The sequence below is a fragment of the Paroedura picta genome, chromosome 12, assembly GCF_049243985.1.
Source record: "Paroedura picta isolate Pp20150507F chromosome 12, Ppicta_v3.0, whole genome shotgun sequence".
NCBI lineage: Eukaryota > Metazoa > Chordata > Lepidosauria > Squamata > Gekkonidae > Paroedura > Paroedura picta.
The window spans coordinates 35,734,959-35,753,467 of NC_135380.1; the positions used below are offsets into that span (position 1 = coordinate 35,734,959).

At 46.7% G+C, this 18,509-nt stretch overlaps 2 protein-coding genes across 11 annotated transcripts in view; both read left to right on the top strand.

Moving 5' to 3' along the window:
* CACNA1B (calcium voltage-gated channel subunit alpha1 B) overlaps positions 1 to 8,625 on the top strand; it is a 388,158-nt gene extending 379,533 nt beyond the window's left edge. For 8 of the 9 annotated variants that reach the window (XM_077306492.1, XM_077306487.1, XM_077306486.1 and 5 more), the window contains one exon: positions 1,025 to 8,625. In XM_077306492.1, coding sequence (XP_077162607.1) covers positions 1,025 to 1,564 — 540 coding nt within the window. In that variant the 3' untranslated portion in view covers positions 1,565 to 8,625. The remainder of the gene's footprint in view (positions 1 to 1,024) is intronic. The other variant, XM_077306494.1, reaches the window with a different exon arrangement.
* A 3,835-nt stretch (positions 8,626 to 12,460) lies between these two features.
* Positions 12,461 to 18,509, top strand: part of LOC143821633 (uncharacterized) — a 157,040-nt gene continuing 150,991 nt past the window's right edge. The window contains exon 1 of one of the 2 annotated variants that reach the window (XM_077305807.1): positions 12,461 to 12,657. In XM_077305807.1, the coding sequence (XP_077161922.1) occupies positions 12,558 to 12,657 (100 nt within the window). In that variant the 5' untranslated portion in view covers positions 12,461 to 12,557. The remainder of the gene's footprint in view (positions 12,658 to 18,509) is intronic. The other variant, XM_077305808.1, reaches the window with a different exon arrangement.

Consider the following 18,509-nt stretch of genomic DNA (forward strand, 5'->3'; position numbering starts at 1 on the left):
GGAACTTGGATGGGATTTAAAAAGAAGCAGGTGGCATGCCTGTCATTATCAGCAGTTCAGTGCTCGCTCTCACTTTAAATACTCCCCCAAGATGCCTGCAAAGGTTGGAGAAGCATTTAAAGTGATTGGCATCCTGAACACCTGATAATGATAGGGGTACCACTCCCTTTAAATCCCTAGGGGTACCACTCCCTTTAAATCCCACTCCCTTTAAATCCCTGTCCAGTCCCTCCCACAGCCTTTAGCTCCCCAGCCCCGAAAAATCAGACCTCACTTAGATTTTGCTGTTGTTTGATGCTGATAAAGGACCACATCATATGTACAGTTTTAAGAACTCACTGCCCCTTTCTCTCTCCAAGAGATTATTCTTCGGATAAGATACCAGAACTTGGCAAAGGGAAATCAAGGTTGCTTAGACCTGGCCTCCAGGTTGATCACATTGATCTCTTACCAGTCTCATTGGAGCAGGAGGACTCATAAGAGGGCCTGAGCATCCCATGCCTCATCTGGAAATCAGACCCTGGCCTCAGCCAGGACTCTTACTTGCTTGGCATTTAAATAGAGACTGCATTCATACGAGACAGCAAGGAAGGTCAGTTACAGAACCCCACGGTCCGTTGTTCTTAATAATAGCTCCAGGGTTTTGAGGCACGTGTTGTCATTTCTGAATGTTCAGGGTCAAGCGCCCTACTCTCCATCTCCACTGGAACTGTCTGCTATCCTGCCCTGTTGCACGACTGCCCTGGATGTTTCCATCTAGAATCCTCTCTCCCAGCCATTGGTGTTTTTTTGGGTCTGTACCTCCGTTCCAAATTGCTCCTCTGCAGCCCCTTGACTGTGCATGTCTAAACTTTCTCTTTCCTTTTTTTCTCATCATGTGACATGTCCTTCCCTTCCTGTCACCCGTTCTATTGTTTGTTTGTGTTCTTACTCCTCCCCCCACTCCCCCATGCGCCTTCGTGTTTGTCTGGTATTTTTTCTGTTATTTTTCCTGTTCATTTGCTTTGTTCCACTTTTCATGTAGGGCAGTGGTTCAGTTAATGGGAGCCCCTTGCTGTCAACCTCTGGTGCTAGCACCCCATGCCGCGGCCGGAGGCAGTTACCGCAGACGCCGCTGACCCCGCGCCCCAGCATCACGTACAAGACCGCCAACTCTTCGCCCGTGCACTTCTCCAGTTTCCAAACTGGCCTGCCAACCTTCTCCCCGGGGCGCCTGAGCCGCGGTCTGTCTGAGCACAATGCGCTGTTGCATGGAGACTCACAGGGCCTCTCCCAGACCCTGGTGGCCCGAATTGGTTCGGACCCTTACCTGGGGCACCGGGAGGACAGTGACAGTCTGTACCATGTTGTGCCCGAGGACACGCTCACCTTTGAGGAGGCCGTTGCTACTAATTCAGGAAGATCCTCCCGGACTTCTTACGTCTCCTCTTTGACTTCCCAGTCACACCAAATCCGCAGAGTCCCCAATGGGTACCATTACACCTTGGGCCTCAGCTCTGGCCCCGGTACCAGCACCAGAGCACGTAGCTATTACCGTGAACGGGATGAAGATGACTGGTGCTAGCAGGAAAGGCCTGGTCTTTGCACACTGGGAATTGATGAGTTTTATCATCCAGAAAGCTGTGTCTGTCTCTCCGTGCGCTCAGCCCCGTGGCAATCAGGGCTTGGAGGGGGAGGCAAAAAGTGCTTCGTTGTATAACTCTCCGCCCCCAGAAGACTGCCCTGCTTGCACGCACAATGTCACCAGAGACGCCTCTCTGTTTTCGCAACTTGTCTTTCCTTTTGCACTACAGAGTGATTGATCCGGAACGGAAGGCTGTTCCATGCAAGGAGAGGGGGCAGCTCGCTCCTGCTGTGCTCCTCCCTGTCTTGCCTAGGGAAATGTCACCCCCTCCAGATGACACAACCGTAACTTAAGCCAGGAGCTCAAGAAGAAAACCCGGATCCGGATCTGTTGGTCTCTTCTGGGACTGGAATCTTTGCAAGGTTGGGGACGATTGGGGGATATTAGGAAGGAAGGCACTGTCTTGTACAAAACCAAGCCTATCATTTATCTTGTTAACACTAAAAGGGGAAGCAATCCAGCCAGACAGTGGATTTGATATTTGGTAAGATGTTTTAAATGGAGCCAGTAACCTTCCAGCCAACAAAACACCACAATGTCATCTGTGACTCCTTTTATTCACTGGTCTGTTTCCACTTTTTGTGGGTCCTTCACGTTGACAATTTAGGAAAGCCCCTGGGAGCTGTCTGGGTAAAGATGGTTTTCCAGGCTGTTGTTCTTGCTGCTAACTTGTTGAGTTTTTCTCTGTTGGGATGCAAGAGGCCTCCATTCACCATTTCGTCTTGTTTACAATCTGAGCGGAAAAAAAGGGGGGGAGGGGCAGGTAGAGGAAATGTGTCTTTGATTTTATATCAAGCTGTTAGAGAAACTTAAACTTTTCATTGTGTGCATTTTTTTGTAAATTGTACAGTAAAAAAGAAAAAGAAAACAAAAACAGAGAGAGAGTCCTCCACTGTAGAGAACTGGTTCAGCTGTCATTCCAGCCCACCGTTTCTTACTGAAGGCGCCGTTCTTCACTTCTAAGTGCCTAACCCTATCTCTCATGGGGATGATGCAGTCTCTTACTCCCCGGGCATCGGGAGAATGTGAGAAATGAGGCAGGAAGGAATACCCTGCAGGGAGAGCTTGGGAAGGCTTTAAGCTTCATTCAGAGCTATCTTGCCACCCATTCCGATTGGAAAGCTACCAACAGATCAGCATTTTTCTTTCTTGGGGGCAGGTAGATTTTGGCGAGGTTCAGACCGCACGTCCAGCACCGACAGCAATGTTTCTGCAGAAAATGGGACCCTTTAATTCTGCACGTCTCAATCTTAACATGGTTACAGAGGCTCTGAACACCCTTCACATCGTGTCATTTGGGTTGTTGGTGGTTGGAGAGTTTTGCCTGGTTTGGAAGAAGAAAGCAAAGAAAGAAAGAAAGAAAAACAATTGCAATTCTCAGGGATGAGATTTTTGTCCTTTTTGTCTGCGTGTGCCTGAGTGTGTGTGCATATGTTTCTGTAAATTTGATGTTTTGTTTGTGTGTGTGTGTGTGTGTGTGTGTGTGAACTTTTGCAAACATCTGCATTGCAAGCTCGGGGAAGATGTTGCTAGCAAATAGAAACCCTTGCTGAAGAGGTTCAAAGGCTTTGCCAGTCTTGTTGGGCGCAGTCACGACCCAAAGGGGCGACGTAGGCATGTTTTGAGAGCAGCCAAAGGAGCCAGCGAAGGAGAAAAGGATCTGTGGTGGGAAGAAAGTGGGACGGAATCAGCCAAGAGGAACAGCTCTCTATGCACTATGTTTTTAAGGTGCCTGAAGTATGTACATAAGAATGAAAGATATGACAAACAGGTGTTTGCCAACATGGCTATCATACGGATCACCTGTGTCAGGAAGATGACCTGCGCTCCATGTACACATGGCAGCAAACCAGGTGACATGTGAAACAGCTGTGAGGGATGGGAAAGAGGGTGGAATAATCCCAGTCTGCTGGCTGTTTCGAGCGTAACTTCACATTACCCGGAAAGGAGTTTCACAATGCCTCTGGTGCCAATTTTTAGGGAACAAAGCAGATTGGGGAGAGGAGAATTCATGGCAGGGAAGTGGTGGGAAGGAAAGGGGGTGTGCATCTGGAATGCCACTAGAGTAATTTTGAGTAAACAAACACAGTTGGTGGTGAAAAGACTAGCCACATCTCACTGCTTCCATGACCTGTCTCCTTTGAATCCCCCCTTTCCAAAGACACCTTGCTGCTTAAAAAATGGTGCCAGAGCCCTGTTACACACGTTAGTGTGCAGTTAGCTTCTTGAAGGGTGAGTTTACACAATCAGAGGGCCTGTTTACTTAAGTGAATGGCCACTCTCCCCCTTCCACAGAATCCCTTCTAGCTGTCCCCAGGTGCAGTGACCACATGGAGGGACAGACAATGAGCTAGAGTCTTGCATATGGACTCCCCTTGCAGTTTTCATGATGCGCTGATGCGCTAATGCATCAGGATCCACTGCTGCATTTTTTTTAAGCAAAGGCTAAAATGCAAGTGTGGAGTGCTGGTTGCATCTTACACATCTTACACATTCTTCAGTGTGATTCCCATTACTGGAGGATGACCAGGAGGGATTGCTTAGAAAGTCAATGGTGGAGAGCCTTAATGGCTGAAGTTTTTGTGGGCATCTGATGAAGTTAATGCTATGATAAATTTGTTAGTTTTTAAGGTGTTGTGAGACTCATTGATTGGGCTGCAACCTACTAACATGGGTACACTTTTGGAATATAACGGGGAGAATGATATGTATGAACTGGTTACAAGTCATGGATGTGCTTCCCTTGTTAACATCCCCTGTGACTTGTAGAGTTCTATGCATATGAATCTGGTTGCTGAAAATGCCTGTTTCCACACTCTGGAAGTAGCATTTTCCTGTGAAGGTCAGTATCAGGGGTCTTTAAGGGCTCACTCAGTTCTGAGCACTTCCCTTCATTGGCAGTTCATTTCTGTGAAAAGCAGAGTACATCATCCAATGAAGCTGGAGAGGACTGCCTCTCCATACCATGAACATACATGGCTGCTTCTACCAAGCCAGTATTGCCTGTTCTGATTGGCAGTGAGTCTTCAGGTTCTCAGCTGAAAGGCCTGGTGGTCTACACATGCAAGAGAATAAGGACAGCAGGATACCAGGGAAGTAAATGTGCAGCACCCTTCCAGACTTCAGACGGTGGATTTTGGTCCTAGAAATATTCCTCCAAGTGGTGAAACCTCCTTGCAAATAGAAAATCTACACAGCAAAGAGGCAAGGAGTTGAGTCTGAAACTTTCTTTGCTAGTTTTCTGTTTCCAAGAAGGTGAACGTTCCCAAAAGCGATCATCTGTCCAAAGTTCGAGTCTATTCTACCTGCTCAGCATTTTGCCACTCACTCATCCAGCTGCATGGGAAGAGCAGGCCAGGAATCCTGGAACTGGAAATGCCAAGGATGGAACTTTCAGCACCATAAAGCATGCGGTGTCCCGCGAAGCCTTGGTCCGTTCTGGCCCCTCAGTCCGCAAAGAATGGCCTGTTTCCACTTTTTCCTTCAATGAGCTAATGCCTTATATTGTCACTAGGTGCTGCTGCAGCTCTGTTACTTATGCAAATAGTGATCCAGAAACCACAGAGCTGCCCCAATCCACAGCACAGCAGAACCAGAAGGAATCGTCTGATTTTGCTGCCGTAAACTGGTTTTATGCTTAGAACACATCCCAATGCAACTTGAGTTGGCTGCATTTTTACAAGTCCACTATAATATATAGAAACACATGCATACGCTTTAAGATTTTAATTTATCATTACATTTTAAAATATGAATATGCCACATTCATTGTTATAAGTTTTCTAAATATAATATTAAATATAGTATTAAACATGTTAATATTTTCCATTAGTTATTATTTAAAATAATCCCTCCGTTCGAATTTATTTTGAATTTATTTGTTCTTTCCATTGGTTTCATTGTCTATTTGTGGGAGGGCCATAGCAGACATTTCATCGTATATACAAGGTTTGTGGGTGTAAACCTCTTGGTGTTTCCCAGCCCAAGAGAGGTGTGTCTGGCCTCATCCAGGGCCAGGGCCTTTTCAGTCCTGGCCACAACCTGGTGGAATGAGCTCCCAGAAGAGCTGAGAAACCTATGGGAACTTTCCTAGTTCCACAGGGCCTGCAATATGGAGCCCTTCCACTAGGTATTCGGTTGAGGCCAAAATGATTAAGCCCTATGGGCCCTCATGCTGTCTCCCCACAGGATGTGGTATTGGGGGTCTGTTGAGTTTGAGTACTGGGTTGAGGAACTGGGTTGCTGCCACTATTGTTGTCCAAGGGCTGGGGGATTTAATGTTTTATTGTGCTGATTTTTTAATTCTAACCCACCAAAAGCTAGTCTGGGAGTGGCAGAAAATGAGCTAGAGTTTGATGGATTGATTGATTTCACAAACTCGCCTTTTGAAACACAATTTTTGTTCCAGTTTCAGGGTATCTCTTTTTATTTAATAACCCACTCTTTGCAAATATTAGGCATTAATTATTTCAAACTACAACTTTGGCAGTACTTCTACTTATTAGTAAAATAAATGCTGATATACTATCTAAGAACAGAAAATATAAATAGTCCCCTTTATCATTAACAACTCCATCCCTATCCATCACTTTAAATTCATTGTCATATCACAATAAATAAATAAATTAAAGTCCCTGCTAACATCAGATGTCTTCCACAGCTGTGCAAATAGCACCATAGTGATACCTGGTGACAGATCAAAAGTATGACAAGCTATTACTGCATTGTGTATTTTAAAATACCAACCAAAGATGCGTGTTCTACTGAAGGAGCAACCAGCACCCCAATCATGTATCCAGACATAGAAAAAAACCCACCAATATTGATCATGTGAACTCACCCTTCAAGTTGGCCAGAATGGAGATAGAATAAAAACCTTTGGCAAGGCTTGGATTGGGTTGCATTGTTCATTTAAGACAGTTTTCAAATATAGATTTTTATCCACTTGGCTACAAAACAAAGGTATAAAGGGGAAACTAAGAGGGGGTGAAATGGCTGAAGGTAGTTTTCCTCTTTTGTGCCACTTCAAACTTTTAGTTAGAGTATTTGGATCTTTGTTCTGTTTTCTTTCCTCCAACCAATCTCATCCCTGGACTGTGTTCTACCAAACTCTTCTCTCTCTAACTCTTATTATTACACATGCACTTTGAATACAGAAAGCTCATTAGCTAAGGGGGATTTGTTGTTTAGGGATCATAGAATGATTTTAAAAAAAAACTGTAGGGCTATGCAACAAGATGACACTTGACTTTTCTCAAATAAAATCGAATCAAAATGGAAAAGGCAAGTAGGCAAAGGACTGACATCCATTCTGCAGCTTTACCTGCTGGATTTTCCTGTTTCAGGCTTCAGCATGATCGTGACCAAATGTTTTCTACATTTTACTTATATGAAGGCACAATACTTTCTTGGAAATTTTAAAGGGGGGGAAGCCTCCAAGGAATAAAGGGGTGGGAAAGCCTCCTTGATAGTGCATGCAACCATTGGAAGCTGGGAAAAATGACTTTTTCAATTTTGAATAATTCCTGTCTTTCTGCCCGTTCCCCTTCTGAAATAGTTTGATGCGACAACCCCGTATAAATATGACTGAGGGGGTTCCACAGCCACAACTTAAGAGCTGGAACTTGGATCATTTATAGTCTTGCACTGGAAGAACACAAAGATATATAATCCTCATTCTCATTTGCGGAGAAGCAAATGAGGGGGGTTGGGCAAGGTCGAGGAGGTCCTTGCGCGTGGCTCTTGTAACTGCAAACCCTTCTCACAGTGGTTGACTGATCGAACTGGCCTTCCATTTTGGATAGCCCCCGTGCTGTCTCTCACTGCACACTCAAGCTCTGATCCAGCTAAAGTCAGTCATGAAAGAAGATTGCTGGGATGCTTCCAAGATTTCCCACATCTGAATTCCTCACAGTATTTTTAGCTCCGAACTCCCTGGTCTCATTTCTGAAGTTGAATTAAGATATTGGGAATCCTCCGTTGCTCCAATTTTGCTTCCAGATTTTGTACATAGCACTGTGCACATGTAGCTTTCAGTTCCTTTGGTTCATGTCTTGTTCCCAACTCTGCTGTACTGGTGCAAAACACTGCAAAAAAAGAAAAGTTGTCCTGAGATTTTTGTGTGTGTGTGGTGTTTTACCAATACACAGGAAGGAACATGTACACATCAATAAAAAAAACTACACAAAGGAATCTTGATGCAGTTATATTAACATCAAGATGTGCAGTTACATGCACACGAGTCGTGGGGTGAGCAGAATAGATGCAATCAAACTAAAGGAACTGAATTTTATGACAAACTGGGCATGCTTAGAAATTAGATTACTTTAATCAGAATCCAGGAGTGAAACACAGCACAGAGAGAAATTCCAGGATGATAAAGGATACAGAACGTGGGAAATCCATTCATTTCTAAAACTAAACAATAAACAAAATTGTGTTGGTCACAACTGATGCATTCTGTTGGTTTCAATGGAACTTAGCCACAACTAACTTTAACTGGATCAGGGTTCTATTTTTTTTCAAGCAAGTTGCCAAAACTTGAAATGCAACAATCTGTTTTCTGCATCCAGAATCAGTCTAGTGGTGGCTGTACTTTGATTAAGTAACGTTTGCATGTAACATATATACATATTATATAAATATATACATATATATAAATATATATATAAAGTATGTGCATGGGAAAAATGTTTATCTTCGTACTTTTTGATACGATGTATTCATCAGTTGTTAATTTTTAATTATATTTGATATAAATTGGGGGTTTGTTGCAAAACTTTATATTTAAAAAAAAAACAGTGTTAAAAAAAAAACACTTAAGAAAAGTTCCAAACATGCAACACAACTGGAACTTTACAGGGGGGAAAAAGTTCTGTGATTGAATAGTTTGCTGCCTGAGTAATATTTATCAGCCAAACTTTGAATTCTGCAGTTGTTTCTACAATGACATTTTGTATGAAGCAAAGTCCTTGAATTAAAATAAAACCTTAGAAAACCGACATTTCTAACCAATGTGGTGTGTGCCATGCCATTGGGGCAGGTGGTTTTCCTTTGGGGCTCCATTCATCGACATGGGAATCCATCCCACTTTTTGCACTGGCGTGGTATGCTCCCCACTTCCCTGAGTTGCTGGGACATTCTAGGGCAGTGGTACACACTCCATGGCTGGTGGAAAGTCACCTTCGTGGTTACCATCAACCAGAAGAGCCACATGTACTTCCAACCCACATGTACTCCCTGAGCTTGCAGCTCAGGGGGGCTGGCAGTTTACTTCTGGCTTTTTCAAGGTGAAAACTGCCTGCCAACCACAGGTCCCACCAGGCAAGGGCCTGTTCTGGAGGTCTGTGGGCCTGCACCCACTCAACAACGCTTGTATACACGGTCCTGACTTAAGTTTTGTAACTTATTTTTAAAGGTGCAGTTAAAATTTGCCCAATTTTCCTACACAAGGTTCCTTTCAGGTGTTTCGAATCAGGGCTACCAGCCATATAACAGCAGCAGCAGCTGGAGATCTCCTGGAATTACAACTGATCTCCAGGCAAAACAGATCAATTCACCTGGAGGAAATAGCTGCTTTGGAAGACGGACTCTATGGCATTGTATCCTCCTTGGGTCCCTTCCCAAATCCCACCCTCTTCCAGCGTCAGACCCCGTCATCTCCAGGTATTTCTAAACCCAGAGTCATTTTCTGATGGGCTTGTCATTCCTAGCCAGATTTGGGTTGCCTTCTGGTTTGGGGTCAAGCAAAGAGCAATCCCAAATATACATAGGCAATACCTAAACTTGGTGTCTCCTCAGCTAAATCCAGCACCTCAATAGTTCACTAAAACCATGGCATGAGTGTGGGAGGAGTCAAATGCCAGTAGGTCCTACAGGGCCGAGCCAAAAGACAATATCACTTCAGCAGTGAGATGGGAGAAAAGGGGTAAAGCAGCCCCCCAAGCAATGACAGGGGCTGTAGCTTCAAGGGGAGGTGAGCCAGGGCCAGCATGTGAGCTGTTTCAATGTGCTTTATGCTAGCCCAATCTTTATTTAGGAAGGCTCAGGGAGGTTTACATCAAACAGGAACAATACAAATAACTTGGTTTATAATGATAGAATAACAATAACCACATGAACAATAGAACGTTGGGGAGAACAAAAAGTCAATGCTTACTGGTGGCCCGGTGGGGTGGGCGAGTCTGTAGTGATGGTTGTAGGAGGGAGGCTTGGAAGTGGTGGTTCTGGTCGACCTCAACCAAATGCCTGGTGGAGGAGCTTGTCAGATCTCGGATGCTAAGCAGGGTCAGCCCTGGCTAGCATTTGGGTGAAAGGCCTCCAAGAAATACCAGGGTTGTGATGTAGAGGCAGGCAATGACAACCCACGTCTGAATGTGTCTTGTCTTGAAAACCCTACAGGTGGCCAAACCCCAAACGAAACAGAAGAGCCAAATTGGATCTAGGGAAGAAGTGCAAACAAGTTTATAGCTCCCCCTGGACAAGAAAGGTAGCGTACTTGACATCAGCCTCCCATTGCCTCTACTGAAGCTTCCTAATCCGTTCATTATACTTTGGAAACTAGGCCAGGTAATTCATAGTAGGGGAATTTGGGAGGCCTCTCTACCAAGAGCACCCCTTTCCCAGCAGCTGAAGGGTTGGGGTGGCTGTTTCTCTTCTGTCTGCTGGTGGGCCTCTCAAACGCCCAACGCTTTCCCAACACCAATGTAAGACATGCTCGGTGCATTTTGAACAGCCGGGTAAATGGGGGCTGCCAGCAGGTGGCCCATATGTATGTGGCTCACATGTTAGCAATTTCCCATGAGCAGCTAGGCTTCCCATCTCTCTTAGGCCACCTGCTTTCACAAAGCCCCAAGAATGTTTGTAAATACAAATGAGCCACGTTACAACTCACCACCTGCCTGGGTTTTTGCTATCCAAAATTCTGGCTTCACGGTGGAACTCCCTTCCCTGGGAAAACATAGCGAATAAATGTCACCAATCAAGGTTTATCTTTGTGACAGCTCTGCTGGCAAGCAAAGCAAATCAGGAATTTCATAAAGCATCTCTTCACCTAGAATGCTTTGGGCACTTTCCCCTGGGAGAACAACCCATTGAACACAGTGGGACTTCCTTCCAAGTACATTTGTATTTATTTATTAGGTTTCTAGAGCACCCTCCTTGCAAGCCTGCTCAGCTAGAAATTATGCAAGATCTATAGTGTGTGCGATTCAAAAGCATGTGAAGAATATATCCAGGAGTGGTGACGGATTAGATGAGGACCTAATTTGGGGTATGACGTTACAAGTGTATAAAAATCTGTGTCAGGAGTAGTTCAGGGCACTTTATTTGGGAAAAGAGCCCTGGTATCACCTGTTAGTTGGCTTATCCTGGCTGCAGCCATTAAAATAAAACCTGAAAGAAGAATTCTCTGGCCTGGGGTGGATGATTTGGAATTTCTGACCTCCACCTTGGAGCAAATGAATTAGAGCTATCAATATCATACTGCCTCATATATTAATCACCCCCAACTTTTTGAGGTTGCTTTTAGGATGGCAGGTAGGTCTGATGGTTCATCTCCAGCGTTACAAGCTTTTGAGTCCTGTGCTCTCTCTATTTCTAGATATAGGGGGAAGTGAACCCATGAAGCTGCCTTATACTGAATCTGACCCTTGGTCCAACCAAACCAGTACTGATGTCCATGGACTACAATTCCCATGAGCCCCCTGCCAGCATTTGCTGGCAGGGGCTCATGGGAATTGTAGTCCATGGACATCTGGAAGGCCGCAGTTTGACTACCCCTGGTCTACACAGCCTAGCAATCTTTCTCTTTGTCTCCTACCTGGACCTTTTAACTGGAAATGGCAGACCAGATAATAATCCCTTTAACAGGGGTTCAGAGTTGGGAAATTAGCAGGGGAAGCCTTTCAGAGCATGAAATAAAAACGGTGTCATCTGGCTGGAATCAAGCTGCTCTGGAAAGGTGGCTACATACTTCTTTAAATGGGAGTGATCATAAGTGGCATCAGCAGCCTGAAAGTCAGCTTGCAAGAGCGGTGGCTTCTAAGCTGAAGAGCTGGGTTTGAATCCCTGCACCTCCCCATGCAGCCAGCTGGGTCACCTTGGGCCAGTTACAGTTCTCAGTTCAGAATTGTTTTTGCAGAGCAGTTCTGTCAGAGCTCTCTCAACCCCACCTACCTCACAGGGTATCTGTTGTGGGGAGAGGAAGGGTAGGTTGGACTAGATGACCCATGAGGTCCCTTCCAACTCTATTATTCTATTCTATGATTCTATGTGATTGCAATTTGCTTTGAGACTCCTTCAGGTAGTGAAAAGTGGGGTGAAAAAAAAAACCCAGCTCTTCTTAACGGTTGCAGCCCTTTAAAACGGGAAGGAGGCTATGGCCCTTTGTGTATTTGACTTGCGTATTCAATAGCTTAGGTAGGGATTCAGGGTGCTTGGCTTAAAACAGGGACCCTCAGTCTGACTTACTACGCAGGGTTGTTGTGAATATAAAAGAGGGGGGACTTTGCCTTTCAGATTGAAGTCTGCTATATCAAAGCTGCAATGTGCGTAGTATGGGGGGGGGTCTCTGCCTCAAGGAACTTACAAAAGAAGAGCAACTGTAAAGGAAAACGCTGACTTTTAGGAGTGTGTATAGAAGCACATACCTTAATGGGGAGGGAAGCACTCACTCGCGCTGGCATTAACCCCTGCAGGGCCGGCGCAGGCATTCCCTGCCCGGAGGGGGGGGTGAATGGGCGAGTTCCCTTTAACCCTTTCGGCGCCGGGCTCGGTCTGCAGGGTCGGGGGAAGGGGCTGCGCCTTCCCTCTCTCTCTCTCTCTCTCTCTGCGGGAGAACGGATGGAGGTGGGCAGCAACGGAGGACTCCTTTCCAGCCGCCGGGGAAAGCCCAGCGCCACCAGCATCTCGCTTTGGCCCGAGGGAGCCGGAGATGCTCCGACAGCTGCTTGTCCTCCTCCTCCTCTTCGTGGGCTCCGCCACCGGCCAGCACCCGGAGAGGGACTTGGACGCCGGCTCGGGGCTGCAGGCAGGTGAGACGGGGCCCCTGCGCGCCACGTGTGGACGAGCTCCGCGGAAACTGACCTCAAGATCCCCCCGGACGGGGGTGGGGGAGAAGGTGGCTCTCCAGAGGGCCACGGACTACAGTTACCATGATGCTGGCAGGGGCTCATGGTTATTGTAGTCTATGTACCTCTAGAGAGCCACAGGTGGGCCACATGAACACGCTAGAGGAGGGCAGGGGAATCCTGCCTGGAAATCTGGGAGGGTGGGAGAGAGAAATCCCGGACCGAAAGGCCGGAGCGCGACGTTTCCCCCTCCGCTGGATCCTGAAGGGCTACCTTTCCGGGGGAACGTGCAGAGGATCGGGTCGGTGGAAAGTTAGAAGATGGACTTCTTACCAGTGGGTGGGCATACCCACTCGTTAAAAGTTTCCCCGGGGGTGGGGTAGCTGTACAGCCGTTGTATGAAGTATATTCAGAAAGGCGGGAGCTGTGGAATAGTGGCCCTAAAAATCAAATCATAATGCCCCCCAAGATACACAAATATTGTATGAAGCACAATTACACAAGCATAAGTAGTACATATATAATGTTATAAATTTGTATACAAAAGTTCAACAGGGGTAGTACAAAAAAGCAGAAATCTAACTGGTATAGTACAGCAGTTCAAACTGAAGTTAGAACGAGGATCTAGAAATAGCCCGTTTCCATTTACTGTGGGTGCCCCTATTTGTGTTGTGTTTTCTTTATTCATTATATATGAAGTCTAGCTGGGGCATTTTGACTTTAGAGAATTTCTCTTGGGAGGGCAGAAGTCTTTGGGTCTGCTTGTGGGGAGGGGGTCTGCTTGGAGCTTCGAAGAGAACCATAATGGGGACCATTGGTGATTTGTTGTCCCTGGTAGAGATCATGGTGGCAATTTGACCCCTCCCCCATCAAAAAAAAAAACAGTCTTGGTTTGGGTTTGGAGCAGTAGATACCCAGGACTGCTTTCTGTTGTCTTCAAGGGTAGCTCCATGTAGAGCACAGTACAACAATCTAGTCTTCAAGTTACCATAGGATGGATGGTCACGGCTGGGTGATGTAGGCCCAAGAAAGGGGAACAATAACTCTGTCAAATGTAATATGCAAAGGTAAGGTAAAGGTATCCCCTGTGCAAGCACCGGGTCATGTCTGACCCTTGGGGTGATGCCCTCCAGCGTTTTCTTGGCAGACTCAATACAGGGTGGTTTGCCAGTGCCTTCCCCAGTCATTACCGTTTACCCCCCAGCAAGCTGGGTACTCATTTTACCGACCTCGGAAGGATGGAAGGCTGAGTCAACCTTGAGCCGGCTGCTGGGATTGAACTCCCAGCCTCATGGGCAGAGCTTTCAGACTGCAAGTCTGCTGCCTTACCACCCTGTGCCACAAGAGGCTCTATATGTAAAGGTACTCGCTGCTAGACTCACTTGTTTCCCCAGTTATAGAGCTGGCTTTCTCAAAACAGAATCTCAGAATCACTTTACCCAGAGTCTTCCTAGCCAAAATCATCTCTATCTTGTCAGGAGCCAGCTTGAAGTAGTGGTTAAGAGCGGCAGCCTCTGACCTGGAGAGCTGGGTTTGATTCCCCACTCCTCTGCATGTAGTCCTGTTAGAGCTGTTCTTACTGAGCAGTTCTGTCAGAGCACTCTCAGCTCCACCTCTGTTGTAGGGAGAGGAAGTCTGTTGTGGGGAGAGGAAGGGAAGGCAATTGTAAACCGCTTTGAGACTCCTTTGGGAAGTGAAAAGCGGGGTATAAAAACGAACTCTTCTTCTAAACATCAGCATGTTTTCCCTCAGCCCTTTGACCATGACCACTAGACAGTTACTTAGTGTATCTTGATGCTAACTATCCCTTCCCGGGAACTAACACCCCTACATGCACCTCTATGTAATGGCTGAGGACATCTCATTTCACTGTGTCTGAAGACGTGTGCATGCACATGAAGGCTTATGCCTTGAATAAAAATCTTTGTTGGTCTTCAAGATGCCACAGGACTCAAATATTGTTAGTACAGAGAAGGCTGCATCTGGAGGCTTATTCCATGTAAGATAATAGTGGGTGTCATTAGCACATTGATGAGACCTGGAAGATCTCATTTAGAGGTCCTGGATATTGAATAGCACAGAGGTTTGAGGAACTTCAGAAGAGGGATCCCATGCTGCAAATTCAGTATGGTCGTGGATAGCCCAGGCTAGGCTGAGCCCATCAGATCTCAGAAGCTAAGCAGGGCTGAACCTGGCTGGTATTTGGATGGGAGACCTCCAAAAACTTGGGTGGTATTCCTTCCAAAGAATACTGGGGCCATGACGCAGAGGCAGGAAATGGCAGACCACCTCTGAATGCCCCTTGTCTGGCTACAACGTCGGTCTTGAATCTCCTGTCTATGCTATGCCTACCCCGTAGGATATAATAACCAATGGCCTATTCTCTTAATCCCCACTTGAAACTTCAGATGTTTCTGCAAGACTTCATAGTCCATGGTATCAAAAGCAGCTGATAAAAATTAGTAAAGGATGTTGCCCTTTTCACCTTGCAATTGGAGATGCGTGTCTAGAGCACTAGCTCTGCATCAGGTGAACTTGTTTCTCACCAATATAGGATCTTACTCTATGAGATTGAAGAAAACTGGCTATGGAATTTGCTTTCTCTTGTGTTGCAGACTTGTACCCTGTCTCCTGATGGAATGATCCTCAATGTGGCTCACAAACCACAAATGACATTTCAATTAAAAATGCTACTCCAAAACCTTTGGGCCTCTAGCCTGTGCCAGAGCATCCTTTCCTTAATCTCTGTTGTCTGTGAGCAGCTGGCCTCTGAGAAGATTTTTTCTTGGCTGAGAAGAAGGGAAGAGAGCTCACTGTACCTGCTTACTCTCTAACTGGGAGCAGAGTCCAGGCTGATCTTCCCCTTGAGATAGTGCTCTTCTTGGGAAGGAGGAGCTGTATTTAAGATTTCCCTCCCAAGCCAAAGAATCTCGATGCAGTTGGGTGTTCTGATGGCCATTCTGAAGGAGCGAATGTGTTCCAATGGCCATTTGTTGATGTCATTTTTGGTTTGCCTGCCAACTGTGCTTGGCCTTTTATCATCACCCTTTTTTCCTGCAGTTTCTGTATTTCTCCAAAATTCCCATTCGTGATTGCTGTATATTAAATGCCGTGGGTGAGATCTCTGTCCACAACAGATGCTGCCTTTCTGAAGATCCTCCATGTACTGTTCTGATGTGGCTTATCTTCCAGGGTAGCGCCCCATCCTATTTGGGGTCCTGATCTAACTGGCTGGCCTGCTTGCACCCCAGTATCGCTGCAACCTGAGCAAAGATGACCAAAATGCTTTGGTTTTGTGAATGGAAAAGAGTGGGGAATGTTGTTAGAAGCATGCCTGCAGGCCAGGCTATGTAATTAATAACAGAAGCCAGGCCCTCCTCCTTGTCTCTGGCTGAGACTCCATTGTTGTGTTATGTTATTTTATCAGAGGGGGGAGAGGGGGGAAGAGTTGGCTCATTGCCCTAGCTGCACTTCCACCAAGGGAGATGGAACAAATTTTCAACAGGGGCAGCCTTGGGTGAATTTGTGCATTGGAGCAGGAGGTTGCTGGAGCAGCCAGGCTTCTGTTTGTCAACTGAGGTCATTCTGTGTAGCAGTGGACATGCCATGCACAAAGTGGTGATATCCGAATGTAGGTCTATGTATGTAGTGGGGCTGCTCCGTGCCCTGTGCTTTCAACATCTACCATCCTGGCAGAAACCAGCAGGGGGCGGTTTCTCCATAATTGTGCCCCCATTGAGGACAAGACTGAATTTTGCCCGCTTGCTTGTTCGGTTCATGTATTTTGATACTGCTGTTGCGACATGAGACACCGACTGAGATGATGCTTTTACAGCATCCCTCCTTCCCCCAATGTACTAATTTTACAGTGCATCAATGGCATAAAGCAAACAGATCAAACCCAGTGGTAATGGAGGGGCAGGCTCAGGTGTACTTACAATTCTTAGCAAAAACTCAATCTGTTGGATGGCTGCCAGTCACACGGCTGTTAACCCTCCCTTTGTGAGAAAGGTTACTGAGTATGTAGTGGCAGAACAACTCCAGAAATACGTGGTGTGAAGCGTCTGCCCTTGAGGCTTTTCAGTCTGACCTCAGACCCAGGTTTGGGTCAGAGATGGCTTTAGAAGTCCTTGTGGACCATCTCCCTGTCTGCCCCGATCTACCAGCAGCCTTGGATACAGAGGCCTGTGCTGGATCATGGAGGCACCTGGAAGGTGAGGTGAGCCTGGGGCTCTGCCCAGTGCTGAGAGAGTTCTGGTCTTTTCTATTGAATTGCTCACAGAAGGTTGCAGTGGGGGCTGCTAGATTTGGAGCTGACATGGGGGCGTGGGATTCCACGAGGCTCTGTATTTATGCCTCTGTTAGTATCTGTTAAGGACACCTTAATGAGATCATCTGTAGTTTTGCAGTAGGCTGCCAGCAGGGCTTGCCAAAGCATTTTGGGCATCTTGTGCTAGAGTGCCTGAACTCCCCACACACTACCATGACCAAAGGGAGGTGCCACCTGCCCTCCTCCCTCTCCACTGGGCTATGGGGAGGCAGGAGGATTGTTTTCGCCTTCTGCCCCTCCAGGTCACATGGAGGCAAGAAGCTGCCACCTGCTCTCCTCATCCCCCAGTGGGTGGGCAAAGCAACCACCCAGGGCTGGCTGGTGGGCAAGCTGCCCCGGTTGTCCTCAATATGCTGATGACACCCATCACTATGTTCTACTCTGAGTAAGCCACCAGCTGTGCCTCTCTCTCTCTCCTGGCCCAGTGCCTGAATGCAGGGATCAGGGGGCTGGAGGAGAGCAAACTGAAGCTGGAAGCAGAGGAAAGGCTGGCTTGAAGGACCACTGCTTTAAGTGGGGTGGGGCTTCATACCACTGATGGGGAGCTGCTTTCGCTGGGATGCTCAGTTAAGAACTTGGGAGTCTTGCTGGATCCTGATCTCCACGGTCGCCAGAACAACTCCTCCCCCCCCCCCCAGCTACATCTACTTACAAAGCTGGCTCCCCAGGCACAGTTGCCTGAGCTGGCTGCAGTTTCAATCAGGGGCTAACTGCAGGGATCGTGTCCCTCCTATTCTGAAGCCCTTTTAATAGTCGCTGATCCGTTTGGGGGTCCAGTCCAAGGTGCTGGTGTTCCCCTTTAGAACCCTACATCAGGGGTAGTCAACCTGTGGTCCTCCAGATGTCCATGGACTACAATTCCCATGAGCCCCTGCCAGTGAATGCTGGCAGGGGCTCATGGGAATTGTAGTCCATGGACATCTGGAGGACCACAGGTTGACTACCCCTGCCCTACATGCCCTAGGGCCCACATACTGAAAGACCACCTCTCTCTGCATGATCTCGCTAGACAGCTTTGTTTTTCCTAGCGAAGTCTACCGTCAGCCCCCCCACTCCACCCCATCACACTTAGCAAAATATCAAGTTCAGAGCTTGGTTGTAACTGCAGGGTATGTGGTATGCATTTGGGCCACAAGAATTGAAGTGTTTTACTATACGTTGCATAGCGGTTGTAAAGAATTTTGTGAGTTCTAGTGCATATAAGTCATTGCACGCTGGATTTGGCAAGTTAATGAAGAGATGATGTGGGTTTTATGTGGGTGTCTGTGATTTGTGCTACGTAACGTAGGAGGTGTCCACAGCTGGGAAGACTTTCTGCGTGGGGGGAAGGCTGTTCGGTCATTCTGAAACTTCAGGCTTCTTGGAGCATTACACACGGTGAGGTCATGTTTTCTAGCTTGCAAGAGCAAAGTTTCTCTACAGAAGGCAAGTTGGAGGCTTGGGCGGCAGGTATATATCTTGATTTGAACTAGTCTGACTCAGGAAT